The sequence below is a fragment of the Fukomys damarensis genome, unplaced genomic scaffold (assembly GCF_012274545.1).
Source record: "Fukomys damarensis isolate Sample0158 unplaced genomic scaffold, DMR_v1.0_HiC HiC_scaffold_37, whole genome shotgun sequence".
NCBI classification, from domain to species: Eukaryota; Metazoa; Chordata; class Mammalia; order Rodentia; family Bathyergidae; genus Fukomys; species Fukomys damarensis.
In genome coordinates, this window is record NW_022900949.1 from 23,241,976 (window position 1) to 23,262,726 (window position 20,751).

The 20,751-nt window shown below is 39.7% G+C and overlaps 1 protein-coding gene across 2 annotated transcripts in view; it reads right to left on the reverse strand.

The window, feature by feature from the left end:
* Plxdc2 (plexin domain containing 2) overlaps positions 1-20,751 on the reverse strand; it is a 407,901-nt gene that overhangs the window by 328,102 nt on the left and 59,048 nt on the right. Inside the window, exon 1 of one of the 2 annotated variants that reach the window (XM_019205160.2) lies at positions 19,569-19,605. The exons of the other annotated variant lie outside the window; for it this stretch is intronic. Coding sequence (XP_019060705.1) covers positions 19,569-19,590 — 22 coding nt within the window. The 5' untranslated portion in view covers positions 19,591-19,605. Of the gene's footprint in view, positions 1-19,568; positions 19,606-20,751 lie in introns of those variants that run through there. 2 annotated transcript variants of the gene reach the window in all.

The following is a 20,751-nucleotide window of genomic DNA, read 5'->3' on the forward strand; positions in this document are numbered from 1 at the left end:
TATTTTAAAGAATTGTGAAACCATTTGGAAAGGATGTACGTGCAAAACTGAAATGAGTTTCATAGAATTTGAGGAGTATAGTGATTTGACTTAATATGATATTTTTATTCACTCTGCCTCAGAATGGATCTGATGTACGGCGGAAATTCACTACCACCAAGAAGGTGTGGCTGAATTTAAACCACACTGCGGTACCCGGAACATAACAGAGTCTTAATTTTATTACAAAATTACGGGGAGTCCAGTTCTCTGTTTTGGTGGCTCAGCTTTCTGAAAGGTTTCTTTTTTTTTTTTTTTGCCCCTTCTCACATGGCACTGCTGGCTTCAAAACCTTGTGAATCTTTCAGTAATATAAAGCAGGACTCAGGATCAAGACTGGCCCAGAATAAATAAGATTTACAATTTTTGAGAGGAGTCAAGACATTTTAAATACCACCATTCTAACTTAGATGATGAAAGTCCATTTACTCCTACACAAGAGCCTTTTACAAAAAAAAAAAAAAATGGCCTTCAAACTCTTCTGGGAGTGCTTTTATTATTGCCAAGCAGGCTCTTCACCCAGTGACTAAAAGGCTGAATTTAACCACTATTGCTAGAAACTTTTCTAGTCTCATGCATCCACATGGAACACTACTCTTGGGCCTCACTTGTGGAAAATCAGCAATATATCTGAAACGGATATTCATTTAAACTACAAATAAGGAGGAACAATGACTATAACTCCCCATTTTGAGTGCCAATGGGATACAGGTACTTGATATGTTTATTCCTAAACCACTAACCTTGGAGGGAAAGTTTGAATTCACTGCAGCACTAGCACTGTGAGATTTGTTTCTCAGCCTCAATTTCCTATTCTGTAGATTACTCTGACAACAATAGTCACTGCACAGAGAGTTATACAGTTTAAATAGTGAACAATGTGCCACTATATAATAACTGTTAGCTGCTTTTACTACTATAACATTTACTTGAGTATTTCTCAACTTTGATTTCTCATCCATCCTGCTTATATTGAAAAGCAAACAAAGGGGAAAAAAGCTTCCTCCACACAATATCCTTGAATATTTGATTTGTAGAATTGCCTGTTTTTCTTGGAGAACTACCCAAGACTTCCAGAAATTTCTATAACCAAGGATATGCGCAAGCTGTGTAATGCCATGACAGTAACTCTGATAACCAAGATGGCTACTGAGTGACTAACATACAGCAGGGATTCTGTGGACAGAAGGAAAGTTCACCTCCTTAGGTCAGATGCCACAGGATGATGTAAGAGTTCATCACACTACTCAGAAAGACTGCAACTTAAAAATCAAGAATTGGGATTCTTTTCTGGAATCTTCCACTTAATATTTTTGAACCACAGTAGCAACAGGTAACCAAGGCTGGGGAAGCCAAAAGCACTGACAAGAAGAGACCTACTGTCCTTTGCTACAGCTCACACTCTTACCCAGACTTCCCAGATGCATGTACATTTCAGGGTGCAAGAGAAGTGAATTTGAAAGGACCAGCTCGCTGTTGAATCCAAGCTGAGACAGAGGGATGGAGAAAATGAGCTTCTATTTCTATTCGAGTTGCAGAGGCTGTGGCAGCTATTCTGATTTTGACATGAATATAATTAAATGAGTACAGACTGGATTTCCAATCCAGAAGGAGTAAGCGACGGCATTCCAACCTAATCCTCCCTCTTCCTACATCTAACCCCTGGATACAAAGAATAAAACAAGCAGCAGATGTCTCTAGAAAGGAGCAACAAGAATGTGAACTTTCTAGGGATCTTGAGATGCAAGGAATGACTCAATGACCTGTTTTAAAAAATGAGTTAGATCCTGGAACCAAAAAAGAAAAAAGAAGAAGAAGAAGAAACGATGAAGGAAGTTCTTCAAATAGAGGAAATGACAACAGAAGAAAACAGAATATCAGTTTGTTCTCTTAGAGAGGATGACAAAGTGAGTAAATACAGGGGTAATTTAAATGCATATCTCATGTGTTCCTGAGTGTTTAAATTGTCTTAAATCACTGAAATTAAAATTATAATATTTTCTAAGGTGGCTCTCAATGTATGTAAAGAAGACGCATAAGATAATTAAACTATGAAGTGGTTTGGTAAAGGGACTGTGGTGATAAGTGTATCCCTACTAACGGTTTCAGATGTATAGTTCTCAGGAGGACCACTCAAAAAAAGATGATCTCAAAAACACTACGGATAAAACCAAACTGAGCTCTGAAAAATGTCAAGAAAACTTCAGGAAGATGGGGAATGGGGTGAATAACAGTCACAAAAAAAAAATAAATAAATAAAATGCCAGGCTTGAGTTTTAACGAAATATCATGAATTTCAATTAGCAGATTTGACAGAATGGATGTAGCAGAATGGATTTAAAAAAATCTATATGGTATCTGCAAGAAACTCATTTCAAATATAATGATGTACACAGTAGATGAAAATAAAGATATCCTATTCAAGTACCCTTCCAAAGAAAACTGGAGAGCTAAACATCTGTCACTCTTATCAAGGAAAAAGCACTGATAAATTAATAAAATTCTAGAAATATACACAATAGATCCAATTAACATTAGGTGTGTGATTCAGGGTGAATTAGTGAAGCTCTTTTGAGACAGAGCACAGTTTTCTTTAGAGCAATGGAGTGAGGTCCATTACTTTTTCACCTGCTTGTTGTTTTCAGGAAGAAAATTAAGGAATAGAGAGGTTAATAAGATGATGTAATTATTATTTAACACTGCACAAAAGCAGAATTGACAAAAAGAACAAAACATGATTACACAATAATCTCATTTGAAGATCTCTCTCCCCCCTCAACCTTGCATCATTTTTCAGTGGAAAATTGAAGAAATCTTATCTTTTCCTTTGAGGCATAATCTTAAATACTGTCTCTATGAATGAATTTTAACTATTCCAACTTAAGTGACTTTAGTAGAGCTAAGATTAAAAAGCTAGAGTTGAAATTTTCCATTTTCACTCTAGATGGTTGAGGCCAAAACGTAACATTCCAGACACTAGAAAATATTTTTTAAAGGAAATAAGAATGTATATACTCCTCCTCAGGACATTACCTGGCCTTCCATTATTGACAGGTAACAACCCAACATTCCAAGGCAGCTGGCTAGGCACTGTTATTTTCTTTCATGAAGTTTGGTCAAAAGAATAGAGTGAAAGAGGGGGATTTCCAAATTTGCACTGCATTTTAATTTAATTTTAAGAAATGACTTAGTTACCGAATGAGTTACTGAGTGAATAACTGCACGTAAGAGCTGAAATCTCAAATAATCTTATATCAACTTTGAAGTTGTAAATCTACTGATAGGAATAAAACTTATACCCGTGGAGCTCTGATAGGAAATCATTTCACTGGGCATTGCAGCATTCCCAAACCTTCAGATCCTTGGGAAACTCATGAGATTTCAGACAGCAGAGTTTTTGAAAGGTAATGCTCTCTCAGGTCAAAGCTTAAGAAAATGCAGTCTTTAAAGCTGAGTTTTAGGTCATGAAACTGCCTTAGGAAAACATTTCAGATTAATATACTCTGGCTTTTGGCACTACACATTAAGAGTTAATATTTTAAAATTTTAATTCTATCATTTGATATTGATGAAAGGAAAGTCCACTGTTTAGCTAAAGAAAGAGACAGCCAGCTCATGAATTTATTTCACCATATTTAATTACTATCATTTCTCTATCTTTATGCTCTTAGACTCTTCTACCACTAACTTCTAAAATAATATGTGGCAGCTTTTAAAGTTAATCATAATAAAACTAAATAGAGTTAATCATATTAAAAATAAATACAATATAGGCCTTTCAAGAAGAGTAAAGAAAATATTTATTACAAATACCTGTTACCAACAGATCTGAATAATATCATTACTCCTGTTGACCAGGGCCCCAAACCTGACACTGAGAAAAAGACTATGATATCAAAGTCAAAGGGACCATAAGACAGAAGGCAGTATTAGCAATTTACTAACACATATTAGGGAAGTTGGATAACTAATTTTATATTTATCTCCTACAGCCCTTTTTCAAAGCAAAGTTCCAGCCCATGAGATGGCAGAACAATTCACCTGGATGTTAAATAACTGGCTTGCACTCATTTAATTAATTTGATTCCAAGATGAGCAAGTTAAATGCTACATGTATGGGGAGAAGAGGCAAAACCAAGACAAAGCATTCGGCATCTTGGCTGTACTGTGCTCAGTACTGAGCTCAGCCTTTGTGCTCAGACTGAAATCCCTCCAGAAAGCCAAAGGAGCGAAAGGTTTCAGGGCTCTGCCTCCAACCTCTTGAGATGCTGCGACTAAAACTAACATGTGGGATCAGTTTGAGGAAAATAGACCAGGTCGGAGGAGAGAAAGACACAAGAAATAAACTAAGATGGACCGGAAACTACTTAAAAAAAAGGGTAAATAGCTTCAGGGTCAAATTTTTAAGAGGAAGCGGACAGAAATCTCAAAGCCAGACAAACAGAATTGATTTATACAGAACACACATTCTTAAATAGCATACATCTGTTCACCATGTATGTGTGCATAAAATCACCTTAAATACTGGCTATAACCCCAAATGCACCGTAAAAGTATCTCATTGATCAAATACTTTTGGCGTGTAATGAACTAACAATAGAAAAGGCTGTGCATGGTTAGAAAAACCCTCCACAAGAAATGAGAATTGCATCAGCTCAGCTACCGGAAGCCTTGGATTTCATGGGATTATCACTTAACTTCTCTGGGCCTCTAGTTTTTGTAACTATAAGGTGAAATAAGAAGACTTCAAAGGTCCCCTGGGTTCTGTCTGTGGATTAATAGGTCAAAAAATCTCCCAGTACCTCAGACTTTAAACAAAGGTTTCATTGAAGCTGACATTAACCGTTTTTACCATCACGTGCAAACATAGTAGAAGGTAGGTGGGAAGTTTTGAATGGGAAAAGAATAACCTTAGAGAACCTGAAAGAAACACGAAGCAGGTTTTATTTACAAATATCCCAGAGCCAAGTGAAAACTACACAGAGGCAAAGGAGACATCATGCATGTAAAGTGAAGTAGGAATGGTATTAAGTATTTGTGTCTTACAATGTGTGTAGGCGAAATAAATGTACTCCATTCGGCAAACATTTTAGTTTCTACACTGTCTCCAAGGGGTGAGAAAGCTCAATGATTCCTTTCAGGCTTTTGATTTTCGCTTTCAGTACCCACACTGATAATGTGCACCCACACTCGCAAATGTTATTGTCCCGGACACGTGGAGAATAACAGGGGGCTGTACCTGTGACCTTTCTCCTGGGCAAGAGTCCAAAGCTCAAAGAAGGACCAGTGTTTTGAAGGGGAATGAGGAGTGAATTAGGGTATCTAATTACCTAATTAAGTATTATCAATTATTAACCAGAGATTTTATTATTAATTAGATACCTAACTAATTAGGTATCTAAGGACACTGAGGTGGTGAGCAGGTGAGGTAGCATTGGGCATGTGTCGCCTTCAAGCCTCCTGTACCTCTCTCCAAACAAACTCCTCCCTCAAAATCTAAACATAATGGGCAGTTTGAAAAATGGCGGCTCTCCAAGTTTCTGGTGACCAAAAAGTATAGAAAGGTAGTTATCAATTCTCTGCTGAAGAGCTGGCGATTTTTTATATAGCAAAGTCTGCAGATACTGTAGACCCTTGACTTATGAACTTGATCGGTTCCTGAGGTTCTTCTAAGTCAAGGTGGTTGTAAGTCAGTACAGCTGAGGTCTGGATGTTTACCTGGGTACGTGCTATAGATAACAAGAGGCAGATGGACCTTCCATGAACCTAATTAACCCAAGTTGTTGTATGTCAGGCTGGTCATGACTTGAGGGCCCACTGTACATAATTTCATATCCTCCCTGGATGACTCACTCTCATTTGGAAAGTGGGTGTAAGAGTGGGACCAAGTTGTCATAAAGAGTCAATGAGATCATCCATTTCAAAAGCTTAGAGAAATGCAGATACATGTGATCCTTCTGTGTCCATGGGTTCCATGTCTGAGGGTTTAACCAGGATTGTGCACTGCCCAGTTAGGCCACTGATAGCTCCGTATGTACCGAACAGGTACAGACTTTCCTTTCCTTGTCATTATTCCCTAAACAATGTAGTAGAACAATTATTTACATTGTGTTGGGTATTACAAGTGAGGTAGAGATGATTTAAAGTATGCAGAGTGACGTGCAGAGGTTATATGCGAATACTGTGTGTTATATACAAGACTTCCACATCTGTGGGTTTCAGGATTCACAAGGGATCCTGGAACCAATTCCCCAAAGATAGAAAGGGATGACTGTACTACAGGTCATATAAATGTTATTGCAGCAAATATTATGACAGCCATCACATTATTACTTCCGGGACAATAAATATATAATATTCAAACATGAGAGGCATTTACAAGAACAAATCTATTAAACCTGAAGGCAAATAGACCCACATGTGTATAATTTACTAAACACTAACTTATGTCCTCATCTCTGAGGTTTCTGGCTGTCAAAGATATTGTTGCTAAAAGTAGTGGCTTCAAAGACTGTAACTTCGTCCCATTACCATTCAGGTATCAGAGTGTGTGGGGCCAATGAGCAGACAGAACGCCGATTACTGTATATGTTTCCACTAAAAATCTGCTGCAAGAGCTGGCATTAGGATTCCAGGCTCCCAACTACATCCCAGAGTTCTCTAGAGATACATAAAGCATTTTATAATACTTCAAGTATTTGAAATCTGGGTATTCTTAGAGCAGTGTTTGACTTTCGGTGTGATGGAAGGACATGTCAACAACACTGTGATCACCACCCATATTGTCCTTGTGTGACGACGTACCTGTGTCCTTCCTCTCTAGCCACCAAGGGAGCCAGCCTCTCCAAAATGGAAATCATGGTTTATTCTTCCTACTATCCCTAGTAACTTAAATACTGCTTGACCCTGGGAGTACTCATTAAATAAATGCAAGAATGAATAAGAAAATAGTTAAGAAAGAGTAAGTAAGAACAAGCAGATTTGCAAGTCATTATCTGTTCTGCTGTGGCCATCCGGTCACTTCTACAACCTCTTGCCAAGCTGTTGTCAAGTTGGATTTAAGATATGGGTAAAATATATGCTGGCTCCTACACGTTCTTATTAATCTCTTTTCTTCTTACTGTGTTCGACTAATATGATGTTGAGGTGAGAAGATATATAGATAAACTCTAGGTTTTTTGTATGAAATACAAGGAAAATCTAGTTTGGACTAGATAGACGAATACGAATCTAATCAAAGAAATAAAATTAGCTTCATGATCTCATTTTTGTGTGTGTTGCTGAATGTGTGTACATGTGTGTATTCACTTGTGTGTGTAAAATTGCCATACTGCAGTCAATAATATCACTCAGAATTTAATATATGGATTCAGGGAATCTCAGAGACAAATCACCTTTATAACAGTCCACAGCTTTTATTCTTATCCACAGAACCTGGGTTTCTGAGCAATACCTTGTTATCCAAATTCATGAGTGGATAACGAACAGAATACTGAGTTTTAAAAATGTATGCATATCCATAAGAAATCAGTGTAGAAACCACTAGTGAATTCTTCCCTTGAAGGGAACTTTATATTGGTGATAATATTAAAATCTGAAAATTGTATGGTGAACAAAACCACAAAATTAATGAAAATTAGGTAGCCTTAAGGTAACAATGCTCACCAAAGAGGAGCAAGGCTGTCTCCCCACTGTAGAAATAGTGATTTCTGTTCTCTTTGGAATTCCCCTTCCCTACAGACTTAGAAAACTGCAAAGTCAAGAGCCTACTGTAATTATTCAGCTTCCTATCAACAAGGAAAAAATGCCTGAGATAAGTACAATATAAAGAGTAAAGTTTTATTTTGGCTTAGGGTTTCAAAGGAGTCGATCCATAGTCACTTGGCCCTATTGCTTGAGGCCTGGGGCTACACAGTAAGTGCATCATGGCAGCGCATGAGAAATGAAGGGCTGTTTATCCTATTGAAGTTGAGAGCAAAGAGAGAGATAGGAAGAGTCCAGGTCTCAATATCCCCTTTAGGGTAGGGTACACCCCAATGATCTAACTTCCTCCCACCGGGCAGCACCTACCAAAGGCACCACCACCTCCCCACAGGCTGGGACCCAAGCCTTCAACCCATGGCACTTTGTAGGACTTCCAAGGTAGACTACACAGCAGCAGTCTGGACTGCTATGAAGAATATACAGGAAACAAGATTTGCAAGTGATATTGCCAGCTATTAGCAATGACTCTATATCAGCTTTTTCCCACTGAGCGATGTTTCCCCTGAAGGAATAAATGCTAACACTGTCTCCTTGATCCTAAGTTTCCATATTTCCTGTTTCCTATATGCGATCACCCTGAGAATACGTTTGACAAATCAGAAACCTAGTACAATGCATTTCTGACGTGTGTTAGTAAAACCCTCCTGAGCACCAAGGAAAGAATAACGCAAAGTTCCCGAGTTAGAAAAATTTTCTCATCAGAGCCCTACCTCCCAATCCAATCCCTCTCTTTTGGAGGTGAATTTTCATTAGTTTTTTTATCTTTTATGGTTCATAGCTGCTTACCAGTATAGAAACTATTATTTGTGATATTTTGAACAGCTGGGTGCTTCTAAAAAGTATAATTATTACTTAATCTATGAAAAAATTAAAATATCAGGGATTACTGTCACAGAAAACTTTTTTTGAAAGTTTTAGTTCAATGTGTGTGTATGTTTTAATGCAATCATAAAAATCAGCCTTTAAAATACATAATGCTGCGATAAATTTTGTACAGAAGCTACAATAAAAATATGGTGGGGGAAGAACCATATACAATTTTTGATTTTTAAAATTTCATTTTTATATACTTTTGGCAAATACTAATGAATTACAGATTGTTATGGGATTCATGTTAAAGAATGATGTCAAAATTTTACAGCCAGCAATTACTTCTTTTGCAACACAGCCCTGAAGCTTATGAGGAATGATTCTATATGTTAACCTTTAAATGAAAGAGGGAATAAGTAGGTTTCCAAATTCTGTTAAGGGATATTCAAGAAAAACAAAGAGAAAATTAACTACCTCTTTTGTATTGAAGGATACTTTTTTGTGTTTTTGTTTTTGGTTTTTTGAGAGAGGGTCTCCCTATGTAGTTGAGACTGACCTGGAACTCACTATGTAGCCCAAGCTGGTCTCAAACTCACAGCGATCCTCCTGCCTCAGCTTCCCAAGTTCTGGAATTACAGGCATGCGCCACCATGCCCAGCTTTTTGAAGGATATTTTAATAAAAATATCATTGCCTCTGATTAATCCATAGATTTAGGAAAGCTAATATAATTAGGTTGCTATCTATATTCTTATGGCTCTCTTTAATCATATTTATATTTTATTGCCAAGGTATAGCTAGTGATTTTGTTGTTATTGTTTTGTTCTGAAGATCACTGATCTCATCCATGTTTTATGTTGCCTTTTCATGATTTTATCCTAGAATATCACCTCTCTCCATGTTATTGTATTATCCTGTTGATGGTCACCATGGAGGTGGTGAGAAGTCAAACACATCATCATCTGGCCAGGGATTTAGCTCAGTGGCACTGCACCTGCCTCACAAGCGCAAGGTCCTGAGTTCGATCCCCCATACCAAAAAAGAAAGAAAGAAAGAAAGAAAGAAAGAAAGAAAGAAAGAAAGAAAGAAAGAAAGAAAGAAAGAAAGAAATCATTACTTAGGATGGAAACATAGAAAAGAATTGGTTGATCAAAGATGATATCTTGTTAATGGTACACAGATAAAGTTTAAATGTTTTTTATTTTTGTAGAGCTGGGGTTCGAGCCTAGGGCCTTGAACGTGGGTGTTAAATGCGCTACCACTGAGCTACATTCCCAGTCCTCAGCATCTTCTATTCACTAGAAGTACAAACGGCTAGACTCTGAAAGGAAATGATAATATAGACTTAGCACCATCATTCAGGACCAGAATTTCAGGTTCTGAGCACTCATGAAAATAAAACTCTAGCTCCTAAAAATCAAAGAACAAATTTAATAAACACATTTCTATGGCAAAATGGTTAACATGCTACAATGAATCTTAACTGGTGGTTATCTTGCTATGTCTCTGAAGTTGACTGCCTTTAATTACTGAGCTGTTGGCCGCATACTTCCCTGATGAAAAGTAAAAGAAATTATAAAATTCTTAGGTGATGGACTGGCCACACATGACTACACAGTGTGTGCACTGCCAAAAACTCTTGCCAAGAACTCAAGTGAGGGGTTGAAATCTGACTCCTGTGCCTCTCCTCAAAACAAGATGTCCAGGACAGCAATGTCCCTGAGGGAGTATTTTCCCTTATTTGTGCAAAGGTGTGCAAAAGATGACAGCAGCCTGTGCTTCCCTGCTGTCACGCACCTCACACGCCTTCATCGAATCTGCCCAAAGTCATGGACCTCTACCTTCAAAACAGACTCTGCATCTGGCCATTTTTCACAACCTTTCCCAGCACCATTTGGGCTCCAGAAACCATATTTCACGCCGGAATTGTTACAACAGCCTCTCACCCAAGCCCTCTGTTGCCACTTTCTCCCTCTCGTGGCTCGTTCTCAGCGCAGAAGCCAGAATGATGCTATTAAAAATGTAAGCCTGATCGTGTTGCTCATCTGCTCAAACCCTCCTGTGGCTCCCAACCAACCCAGAACAAAAGTCAAGTCCCTACAGTGCCTTCGGTCAGTGTGATCTCCCTGTGGACCTTCTGTCCCTCAGCTTATCTTTGGCTTTTCCCTTTACAGATCCTTCCAACTGCACAGGTCTCCTTGCTGTTTCCTGACAAGCCAGGAGGGCTCCAATCTCAAGACATTTGCTTCATAATGGGCTGAAGTTGACCACCTTTTTTCATGGAGCCTGGAGCCCAGATATCTGCATGGCTCCTTCTATAACCTTCTCTGGTCACTGCCCAAATATCCTCTTTATGTGACATCTCCTCCGACCACCCTATTTAACAGAGCCACAACACACACTTAGAAGCTGTATTAAGATATTCTGTTTTTTCTTTTGGTTTTGTTTTTGCTGCTTTGATATCTGGAGCCTAACTGATCCTGCAGGGAATGTCCCTCCGGTTTAGCATGTTCCCAGACAGTCAACCTCTGGTGTGTGTGCACATCTTATGAAAACCAATCTGGAGCTTGTATCTCCAGCCACTTCTTGTACAGAGCACTGACATTCGGGATCACATCCTCCGACTCTTCTAACCCCAGAATCACACTGCACATGACTAAGAGCATCCCCTCCAACCTCAGAGTCCACTGACGTCATTCACACTTGCCATTCCAAAGCTTGTTCACTGCGACTCACTCGTTTCTTCCTGCAAAACCAAAATAAAGGCTCCTGTCCACATTTGCTTGCCTGCTGACCTTGTTCCTTCACACTGCAGTGGTGGGTGGCACGGCATGGCCCCCTTTTTTCCAGGATCTCTTAGCACAACCAGCGCCATCTTTGCAGTGGCAATTATTTCCTAATTTGTTGGCTTTGCCATACCAGAATCAAAATAAAACCTACATCGAAACACACACACACACACACACTTTAGTCCTTTCCCTCAATTTTATTTTGCTTCACCGCTTCCTGACATGGCCTATTATTCACTTTTTTTGTTTGTCTCCCATCATTAGAATGTAAGTTACCTGAAGTAGGGACTTGTGAATATTTCTTTCACAATTTTATTCCCTAGTACTTAGAAATATGCCTGGGAATGTAATTAGAATAAATATTTGTTGAATAAATGAAGGGCTAGGAATGATATCCATAAACAATTGGCCAACTACTGTCAGAAAAACTGTCTTCAAATGACATATTGAAAAACTAAGTCATATTTGGAGGATATGCCCCAAATTTATTTACTTTTTATTGAATGGCATCACAAAAAAAAATCTACTATTTTGTCATTACAAGGTACTTGTTGCAAATGAAGAATTCATGCTAACACATTTGAAAAGAGCTACTTACTGAGCCAAAATTTACTCACAAGTCCATGCAGATGTAAATGATTGTGTTACATCCAAAAAACACATGTTATTAGGACTTTCAACTTTGGCAGAACAACATCACTTCTCCCACCTCCTCATACACTTTCTGGTTCTTTAAGAATGTGTGTCTTCCCTAAATTAATTACTAAGAATGTCTTTTTTTTAAAATCTCTTACAAGATAATCTAACCTTCAACTGCTTATTTCACAAAGTCAAGAACTCAGTAGGGAAAATATTATTTATGAAGCATGGTTTAAATATAAATAGTTTATCCAAAAGCTTAATATCTCTCAATAAACCCAAGCCATCAGATGTCTGGATGCTTGGATCATGCTTATTTTGCCCTTTAATTGGATCATTTCCACTGACCTTTTGGTGTTTTTGCTGTGGCTCAGCTGAAAACAATCCATGAACCCCTCTATAAACTAATTATCATCAACAAAGTAGAAAAGAAATTAAGCTCATTTACCAACAAAGTAAAAAGTATAGTGAATCAATCAGAGACCATTAGGTTCTGTTGCCCACTGAGATTTATGTTACCACCTATACCTACTGTATAAATGCAACCTGATGGATTGTGGGCATCTGACACCGCCCAAAAAGCATCCCGCAAGAGTACATTTGGTGACATAAAGCCTATAGGTGGCAGGAGGCTGTTCCTATTCTACGAGACAGTAAGTGAAGGCTAACCTTTCTATGAAGTGGTCTGTAAATTTAAAAGATGTCATCACAAATCTAGCATTCCTACCTGCTCATTCAAATATTTTCCTAATGGCAGAGGTACTTGGCTTGCACTGAGAGACTAATACAGAAAACTCACGGGATAGCTATTATTTGCTAAACTATACAGATATAGTTGAGGATTCTGTCTACCACAGCTCTATCTGAAGACATGAAACATAATGACTGCTTAAGGACTGAGGAAAACTTTTATTTATTTTAAAGGAATGGCGGGTACTTTCTAACAGACACTGGGAACTACATATCTGCTTATTTCTTCTTTTGCTTTAGGCATCAGAAAAGGCAAAATTAAAACCCCAATGCTATTAAATGATTGCCTAGAAATGTCACTCATAGATTTTCATTGCAAACACCACTTCCAACCATAAGGCTCCCAGCCTTACTTTGGCATTTTTTATTCCATATTTTCTCTAATTCCCATTTGCATCTACTTAGGCTGTCCCATTTCCATTGGAGAAAGAAAAACTAGTTAAGTAACTGGGGTAGGGTCACACAGCAAGTAAAGCATACGAATTTAGCCAGATGCAACCCAGCTTAGTGTCAATATTCAAGTTCTAAATTGCTCCTCCCTGCCCATGCATGATTCTTTGGCTCTTTCTGGTGACAAAGGGGAACAAGAATTTGTCTCACTTCATTGTGTGCATAAAGGTTAGGTCATGCAGTTAGTTCTCAGGCTGCTTTCCTAGACTTGGCCCGACGAGCCATCTCTAAATATCTGTAGTAAGACCTTTTCAGCTAGGATCACAGGTTTAAGGGGGAGGAGAAATGGATGTGTGTGGGGATCATGAGTTTTGGTTGTAAGTATTGTTAACTTTAGTAACTCCGTATGTGTTAAATTTCTCCAGTTTAGCAGGTGGTGTGTTTCCTTTGTGTAATTCCTGAAAGTTGCAGTTTCTTGTCTCTGACCTTCAGATGTGTGGTTGTCCGGGTTACTACTACCCAAGGTGGGTTGTTTTTGTTGAGCCTGTTTGCTCTTTTCCTGTGTGAACTTTCAGTTACTATGGTAACCCCATCCCATAATAGTTTGTGGGTTTTTTTGCTTTAAAAGGCTGACGCTTGCCGGCAATAAACGTCACCTTGATTACACTCTTGGCGTCCTTCCTTTCTCTCTGCCCCATCTCCACCCCACTGCTCTTTCAGGTTTGAGGCACTGCTGGACAGTGCTCTGCATCGCCGGCTCGCAACAGATGTGTGTCTTTCCAACTGGAGCTTGGGGTAAAGGAAGGGGAAAGAAAGATGGCAGGGTTGACTAAAGCTTTGGCCACCTTGGCCTAGCCTGGAGTTCCCTTGTGTGACGCCATCGCTCTGCTGATTCTGAAATGGGCTTCCTTCTTTGACAAAACAGGGTGAAGGGACATTCACTTGTCCATTTCTCTTGGAATGCTTCCCTTATAATTTAGGGGAAGTCATGAACCATGGAAATTAGGGTTGTATTTATGACAGTTATAGGTGGGGAGTTATTATGGGGGTGGGATGCAAACCAGAGCACAGCATGACAGGACCAGGCATCTTCTGGGCATGCGAAGGGACATAGAAATGACATGGATGTTCACCAAAATCTTAATCCCTCTCAAAAACCTCAGTCTTGCTTTGAACACACTTACCTATCATCCTTGCCACTTTCTGGAGCAGTTGTACAAGTCCCATTTTCCTGAGCGTCTTTAGTTGCACTGTCGTGGTGGCCTCAATGACCTGAGTCTATTCAAGACATTGACCTTTCATGGTCATTTGGACTTTGAAGAAGTGTGAGAAGTCACAAGGTGCCAGAGCCAATGAATAAGGTGGATGAGGACACACTGTCATGTCTTTACAGGTCTGCCTTTATGTTGATTGGATGGCACTTAGCAACATTCTCCATATTTCTTTATCACACTTCATTAACACACGAAACAGGACTTTCAGAACTGCTTCAGAAAGGGTCCAGAATGATGAGGCAAATACATTTGAAGCAGGGGAAGCAACTAAAAGGGGATTCATGACAATGTATCTTTTGCTGGAATAAACTTTAAAAAAATTGAATATTCCATATATTTTTCAATCATTCTTTATATGAATATTGGTAGAAAGTAAATGAATCTCTTATCTCTGGGACTTTGACTTCTAAGAGAATTGCGCACTACACTTACAGAACAAGGTGAGAAACAAATTAATTTCTTAGGATTGTATTAAAAAATGGGACGCGTCAGTTCTTTGGTTTCCCAGGGATTCCTGTGATCCCAGAGAATGTGGGAGATCTCAGACATTTCCTTTCTCACGAGGGCATAAGTTTTCCCTCCCCGGGATGTGTCAGAAGGGTGCTCCACATCCCTGCTCCTGTGCTTCTGGGCCCAGACAGGATTCTCCTCCTAGAGATGGGAGCTTTAATTCCCTGTGCCTGTATCTCAGACCTCTCATCTCATGAGTGGGCCTTCCTGGGTACTAAAGTGGTTTCAAAGGATTTGAGCTGTTTGCATATTTGGCCACCCGCTGTCCAATTCACTTACTAAAGCTTATCATGAATGAATAGTCAGGTTTCTCCTTCAAAGATCAGTTAAGGGTCTTCTAGATAGAAACCAGGTCTGAGGAAAGATGTTCAGCTGAGACCAGCTGCCATTTGCTCTTCTGACATGCTGATGCTTAAAGGCTTGTTTCACCAAGTAGAGAATGTCACTTACAGCATGTAATTTTCGATTGCTAATTACATACACATCGAAAACACAGCTCTTAATTTCAGAAGGATTGCTTCTTCACAAAAGGAGCCATTGCTGTGTTGGTCACAGACTCACCTTTTGAACAGAACCTCCACCTGATATTTGGAATCGCTAACCGGAGTTCATGGCCAATCTTTAGTACAGGGAAACTGCCCTTAATGTTTTATGCTATTAGGCTTCCTAAAGGCACTTAGGACTTTGAGAATGAGCGCTATAAAAATGCATATACAAGAAGTTGCTACATAAATATTAGCCCACAGATCACTTCATTATAAAAGCCATCAACTATTTCAACCAATGAAGTAAGTATGTTACTTTTTTTTCCTAAGTGCTCCGTAGAACTTCTTACAAGCATAAAGATACAGATTCATTTTAGAAAACAAAGTGAGACTTAGGATTCAGCACAACAATATGTTTTCATATTGAGAAATGTAAAATTTTAAATCACAAACACCCTGGACTCCCAATAACGTGTGCTTGTCGTAATTACAGTGACTGTAACCCTTCTATTAAAGCCTTATATTATGCCTAAGAGAGCCTGAAAGAGGCCTAATCTGATTAGTAAAATATGATTACCCAGATTAGCATCTCGAAATAGGATTATTCCTCTTCAATGATGAAAGTGAGAGCCACGTTCTGAAGATGTAAGATAAAATGCACATAGGACTCTAAACACAGAATTGACTTGGCCAGCCTAAGTACTGTCTTTGTGATGGCAATGGTGAACTGTAGCAATGGCCAAAGCCATCTAACTAGGCCAAAATAAGGAAGAAGTAAGTTCTTCTCCTACGGAATGACATTGTGCTTGGCTTGTTCTGTGAACCATGAATTTTATTTAGACATTAACAAATTGTTACTGAGACTTACTGCCTTGATAGACTAGCCAAGAACATCAAAATTTATTGTTTCATGATATAAGAATCAAACGTGGTGTCAGTTTAAGAGAAACAACAGAAGAAACATCAAAGTATAAAAAAATACTTCCTCTCTGTATAGAAACCATCTCCTTTAAATTATCCTTAGCATAGGACTGAGCTTTCATGGCTAAAAGTGAAGTAATAGCAACTGCCTGAGTTAAGAATTCATAATAATCAATATAGCTACACATGACTGCTGTAGCTTGCATAGCCCCCAAAGCTCACATATTAAAGGCTTGGTCCCAGTGTGCAGGATGAGAAACCTTTAAGAGGTGGGGCCTAGGAGAAGGAAGTGAGGTCAGCCGGGATGTGGCCTTGGAAGTGATGTTGGCTACTTCCGGTGTTTCTCTGCTTCCCTGCCACCATGAGTTGAACAAAAGTCCTCTAAACTATGCTCTATGTTCTTAGTTGCATCCTTGCAGCTGGGACACAAAAACCAAAACCCACAAGTTAAAGAAGAAAGTTATTTTACCTGACAATTTGTAGAGGTTTCAGTCCATAGTCAGTGGTTCCAGGGCAGTCAGGAGCGCAGAGGCGCATTGCAGAGGAGAAACAGCCCATGGCAAGGAACACAGGAAGCAAGAGGAGCCCACCTCCCTTCTTTCCCTTTCTTTATATTCTCTCCAGGGCACCAGCCTATTGGATGGTGCCACCCACACCCAAGACGGGGCTTCTGTCTCCAGGAGATTCATTCAGCCACACCCTGATCTATGCTGATCCAATCAGAGGCCTGAACCTTTAATCCAGTATCACACATCCATGACCAAGCCACCTTGCAAAAGCCCCACCTATAAGCACATGAGGCTTTGGGGGCACATCTAGATGTCAGTCACAATGCTGGCCATGATGAACTGTACTGCTACTGGCCCAAAGCAGCAGGAAGATCAAGCAACCCTGGACTGAAACAATGAGTTAAAATAATCCTTTCTGCTTTTGGAGTTGATTACCTTGGGTATTTTATCACGACAACGTAAAGCTGCTACTGACACCATGATGACGTGCACAGAATCCAGTGATTTTTGTCTGGAGTCACAGTTGTAACTGTATATCTGAAGTCTTCGTGAATAAAGTTGCTTCAGTAGACACATTTGAAACGTGAATTTGGGACAAGGCCTTCGTCTGCACTGTGGCAGCAGTAAGGCATGGTGGTTAAAAGTTAAACTTGGGGGTCAGCTGCCTGAGCTTGAATCCTACTTTAATTTCTAACTAGCTAAGTGACTTTGAACAAATTAAGTCATTCCAGTTCACCATGTCCCAGATTCTCATCTAACCAGAAACAGTAATAGCACCATTTAAGTGGTTATAAACATTAACTAAGAGCCCTTTGACACTCACTGGTCCATAGTAAAAGAAATATCTAAGTAATAGCTACTGTTATGTTTATAAATATTTATCAAGTACCTTCAAAGTACCAAGGCCACAACATTCTTTCATAGTAAGTATTAATGTGATCTGAAATTTTCTTTGTACTATCAATATGCATATTCTGGGATTCAAAACTCCCTGTTTTCTGTAACCAAGGAAGTATCTTTGGTATGAGTTCTTTTTCCCTGCATAAACAAGCAAAGTCATTAAGAGAGAACTCTCTAACATGAAAATAAAGCTATACCACGTTTTATTTCAGTAGGCTCTCAACTTACTCTGTGAAAATGAAAACCCAATTTTTTTTAAATCAAAGAAGCAATTTCACATTTGGCATTTGCTTTGTTGAAAACTTGGAAGGTAAAACCAATTCTTTAGTTATTACACTTGAGTTTTACTTCAAACGTAACTTGTAGCAGCTAAACAGAATTAGTTTAGGAAGCAAAAGAGAAGTTTTCTTAATGATGCCTGGCTTAGTAATGACCCCAGCAGTTCCCCACCTGCCCAAGCCAGGAGACCTAAATCTGTAGGGAAGAGGCAAGGAGCTTTTAAGGAGGAGGCAGAAGTTGGGACCCAGAGCTTTCATCCCACTGTCCCTGCAGTAGGTAGGTGAGGTATCGGCCGCTCACCTCAGAAAATAGCACATCCTGTATCAGACTCTGTGGCACTGCCATTCAAAGGTCCATGGGGCAATTCAGTAAATGCGAACAGCAATTATGAAAGATTATGGAAGGCAAACAGGAGAAAAGGGCTAGAAGGGAGGGACGGGAAGGAGGGGGCAAAGGGAAGAAGCCAGGGGTGAAAGGAATTTAAATCAGCACACAGAAAATGAAAGCCAAGAAATAATGTGCTTTTACCCACATGGAGTGACACATGAATTACTATAATACTGTATTTTTGGCATTGCTATCAAGTGAACAGAAATACTAACTGCCCAATATTTTTAAAAGGAGAAGGTGACATATTTCCATTAACTCCTTAACTGAGGAGTTATGTTTTCTGCTGGGTGGGAGACAGGCAAAGATTTAAGACAGAAAAAAAAAAATTGAAGATATATACATGGAGAGAGAGAGAGGATGGTATAGGAAAAACAGAACAGGGCACAATGAGGAGAAAAGCCACGGATAGGGGGTGCCTGCGGGGGCTGGCTCGGGGGCAGGGCTCTCCCCCAGCATGGGTCCTGGCTTGAGCACCTGACACTGAAAAACAGGAGGAGACAGAAACTTCAGAAAGAAAGAAACTTCAGCGTCAACACAGCAAAGAGAAAAGCAAAGTGAATTGCCTGGAGCAGAATATTTCTAGGTGGCTACATGTATTTAAAGCTTTTAGAAGTGGTGGGCACCGCATGGGTGTCGGAGTTACATACACAGGCGCGGACATCTAACTATGTGCACAAGCACCACAGCACAGCAAACCGTGTTGCAAACTTATCAACTGTGTACATCTACATAATCCGGTTTAAAAAGCTAGGGGCTGGGGATTTAGCTCAGTGGTTCCGCCGCCTGCCTTGCAAGCACAAAGTCCTGAGTTCGATCCCTCATACCAAAAAAAATTTAAAAAAAGCAGGACTCAGTGATCTTCGATTAAAAGCAAAAGCTCTCTGTGGTGATTATAAAGTGTGACCGAAGTAAAGGCAGCCCACAGCCCCTCCAAAAGTTAAAAGTCCTTCCCTTCACTCTCAGTAGGCTGCCAAGCTATTCACAGAGGGAGCGCTCGGAACCAGAGGAGGAATGAATGAATGACCCAAAGAGAATACGAGCTCAGATGGAAAAACCCACGAGAAGTAACTCCGGAGCCCACTGTGCCCACTGGGACCCCCACCCTAACCCCTCACCGTACCTCTAACTGCTCGAATCTCCATCGCTTTATCTGTAACTCCTAGGCTAAACACTTCCAACTCCATAGCATTTTACTGAAAATTCAGTGAGAAAGAGAAAAAGGTCAAGACGCAGGGCAGCACCACACACAAGTAGAAGCACTCGTTTTAATTATATGCTGGCATGATACGGAGGCTGCATCAGGCACCAGCTACAAAGGTCTTGCTGGGTCTGTTCTTCCTGCCTGTAAGATGTCTAAAATTAAAGCTGAGAAATACATGATGCCTTGAAATTACTATGTTTTCACAAGTTTTTGTACTTCTGACACACAGTTGTCAGACCCAGCCAGTCCTATTGGGAAGGCTGCAGATTAGGAACAAGAAAGATGGCGAACAAGAAACGTAGCCCGCTGCACTTTCTAACCCTGGCAAGCTTGTGGTCACTTAGTCAATTCCCTTTCCAAGCCCCTCTGAGTCGTGAAACGAGGATACAGTTTTGAGGGCACTAGAACACCCCGTTTAATTGCATAGCTTCTGCAAGTGATTAAATAGGCCCTCGTGATTTGGAAACAATTAATGAGTCATTTAATGAATGGTACGCTAATACGTTCGGCAGGGCCCAAGCGGCTTGAGTGAGCTAGAGCAAGTCCCCAAGCACATGTTTAATAGCAAGAGGGGCAAGGCCATTAAGAGAAATAAAAATAACTGCAATGAAAAGAGTCTTCCAGTCACCATATAACTTTAAAGAACAGACATTTTAAAAAGGGGTGTTACCTTTTCAACATTGTACAAAGACCTTTAAAATCATCAACCAGGAGAAAGATGAACACCGCCCTTGAATTGCCTTTCGGATACATCAAACAGTCAAAATTTGGACTCCACTGTATTATCATACAGATATTTCCCAGAGGTCTATACCATTTTTTTTTCCTAACACCATTTGCAAGAGCAAACCATGGGCTTCACTTAAAAACAGGTTTGTATCAAACGACTCTTAATTATTTCATTGATGTTTCTAAAAGCTGACATTCCTTCGAAGTAGGACCTTCCAGAGAAGGTTGCTGAGCATTTCTAAAACCCCGATGCAGACTCGGCTGCTGTTCTTTACACTCTCATCCGGTACACTCTTTAAGTAACACAGCATCTTGCCTCACTTGTACCTCATCTCCCTCCATAACAGCGATTTTAGGAACTCAAGTCTCCTGG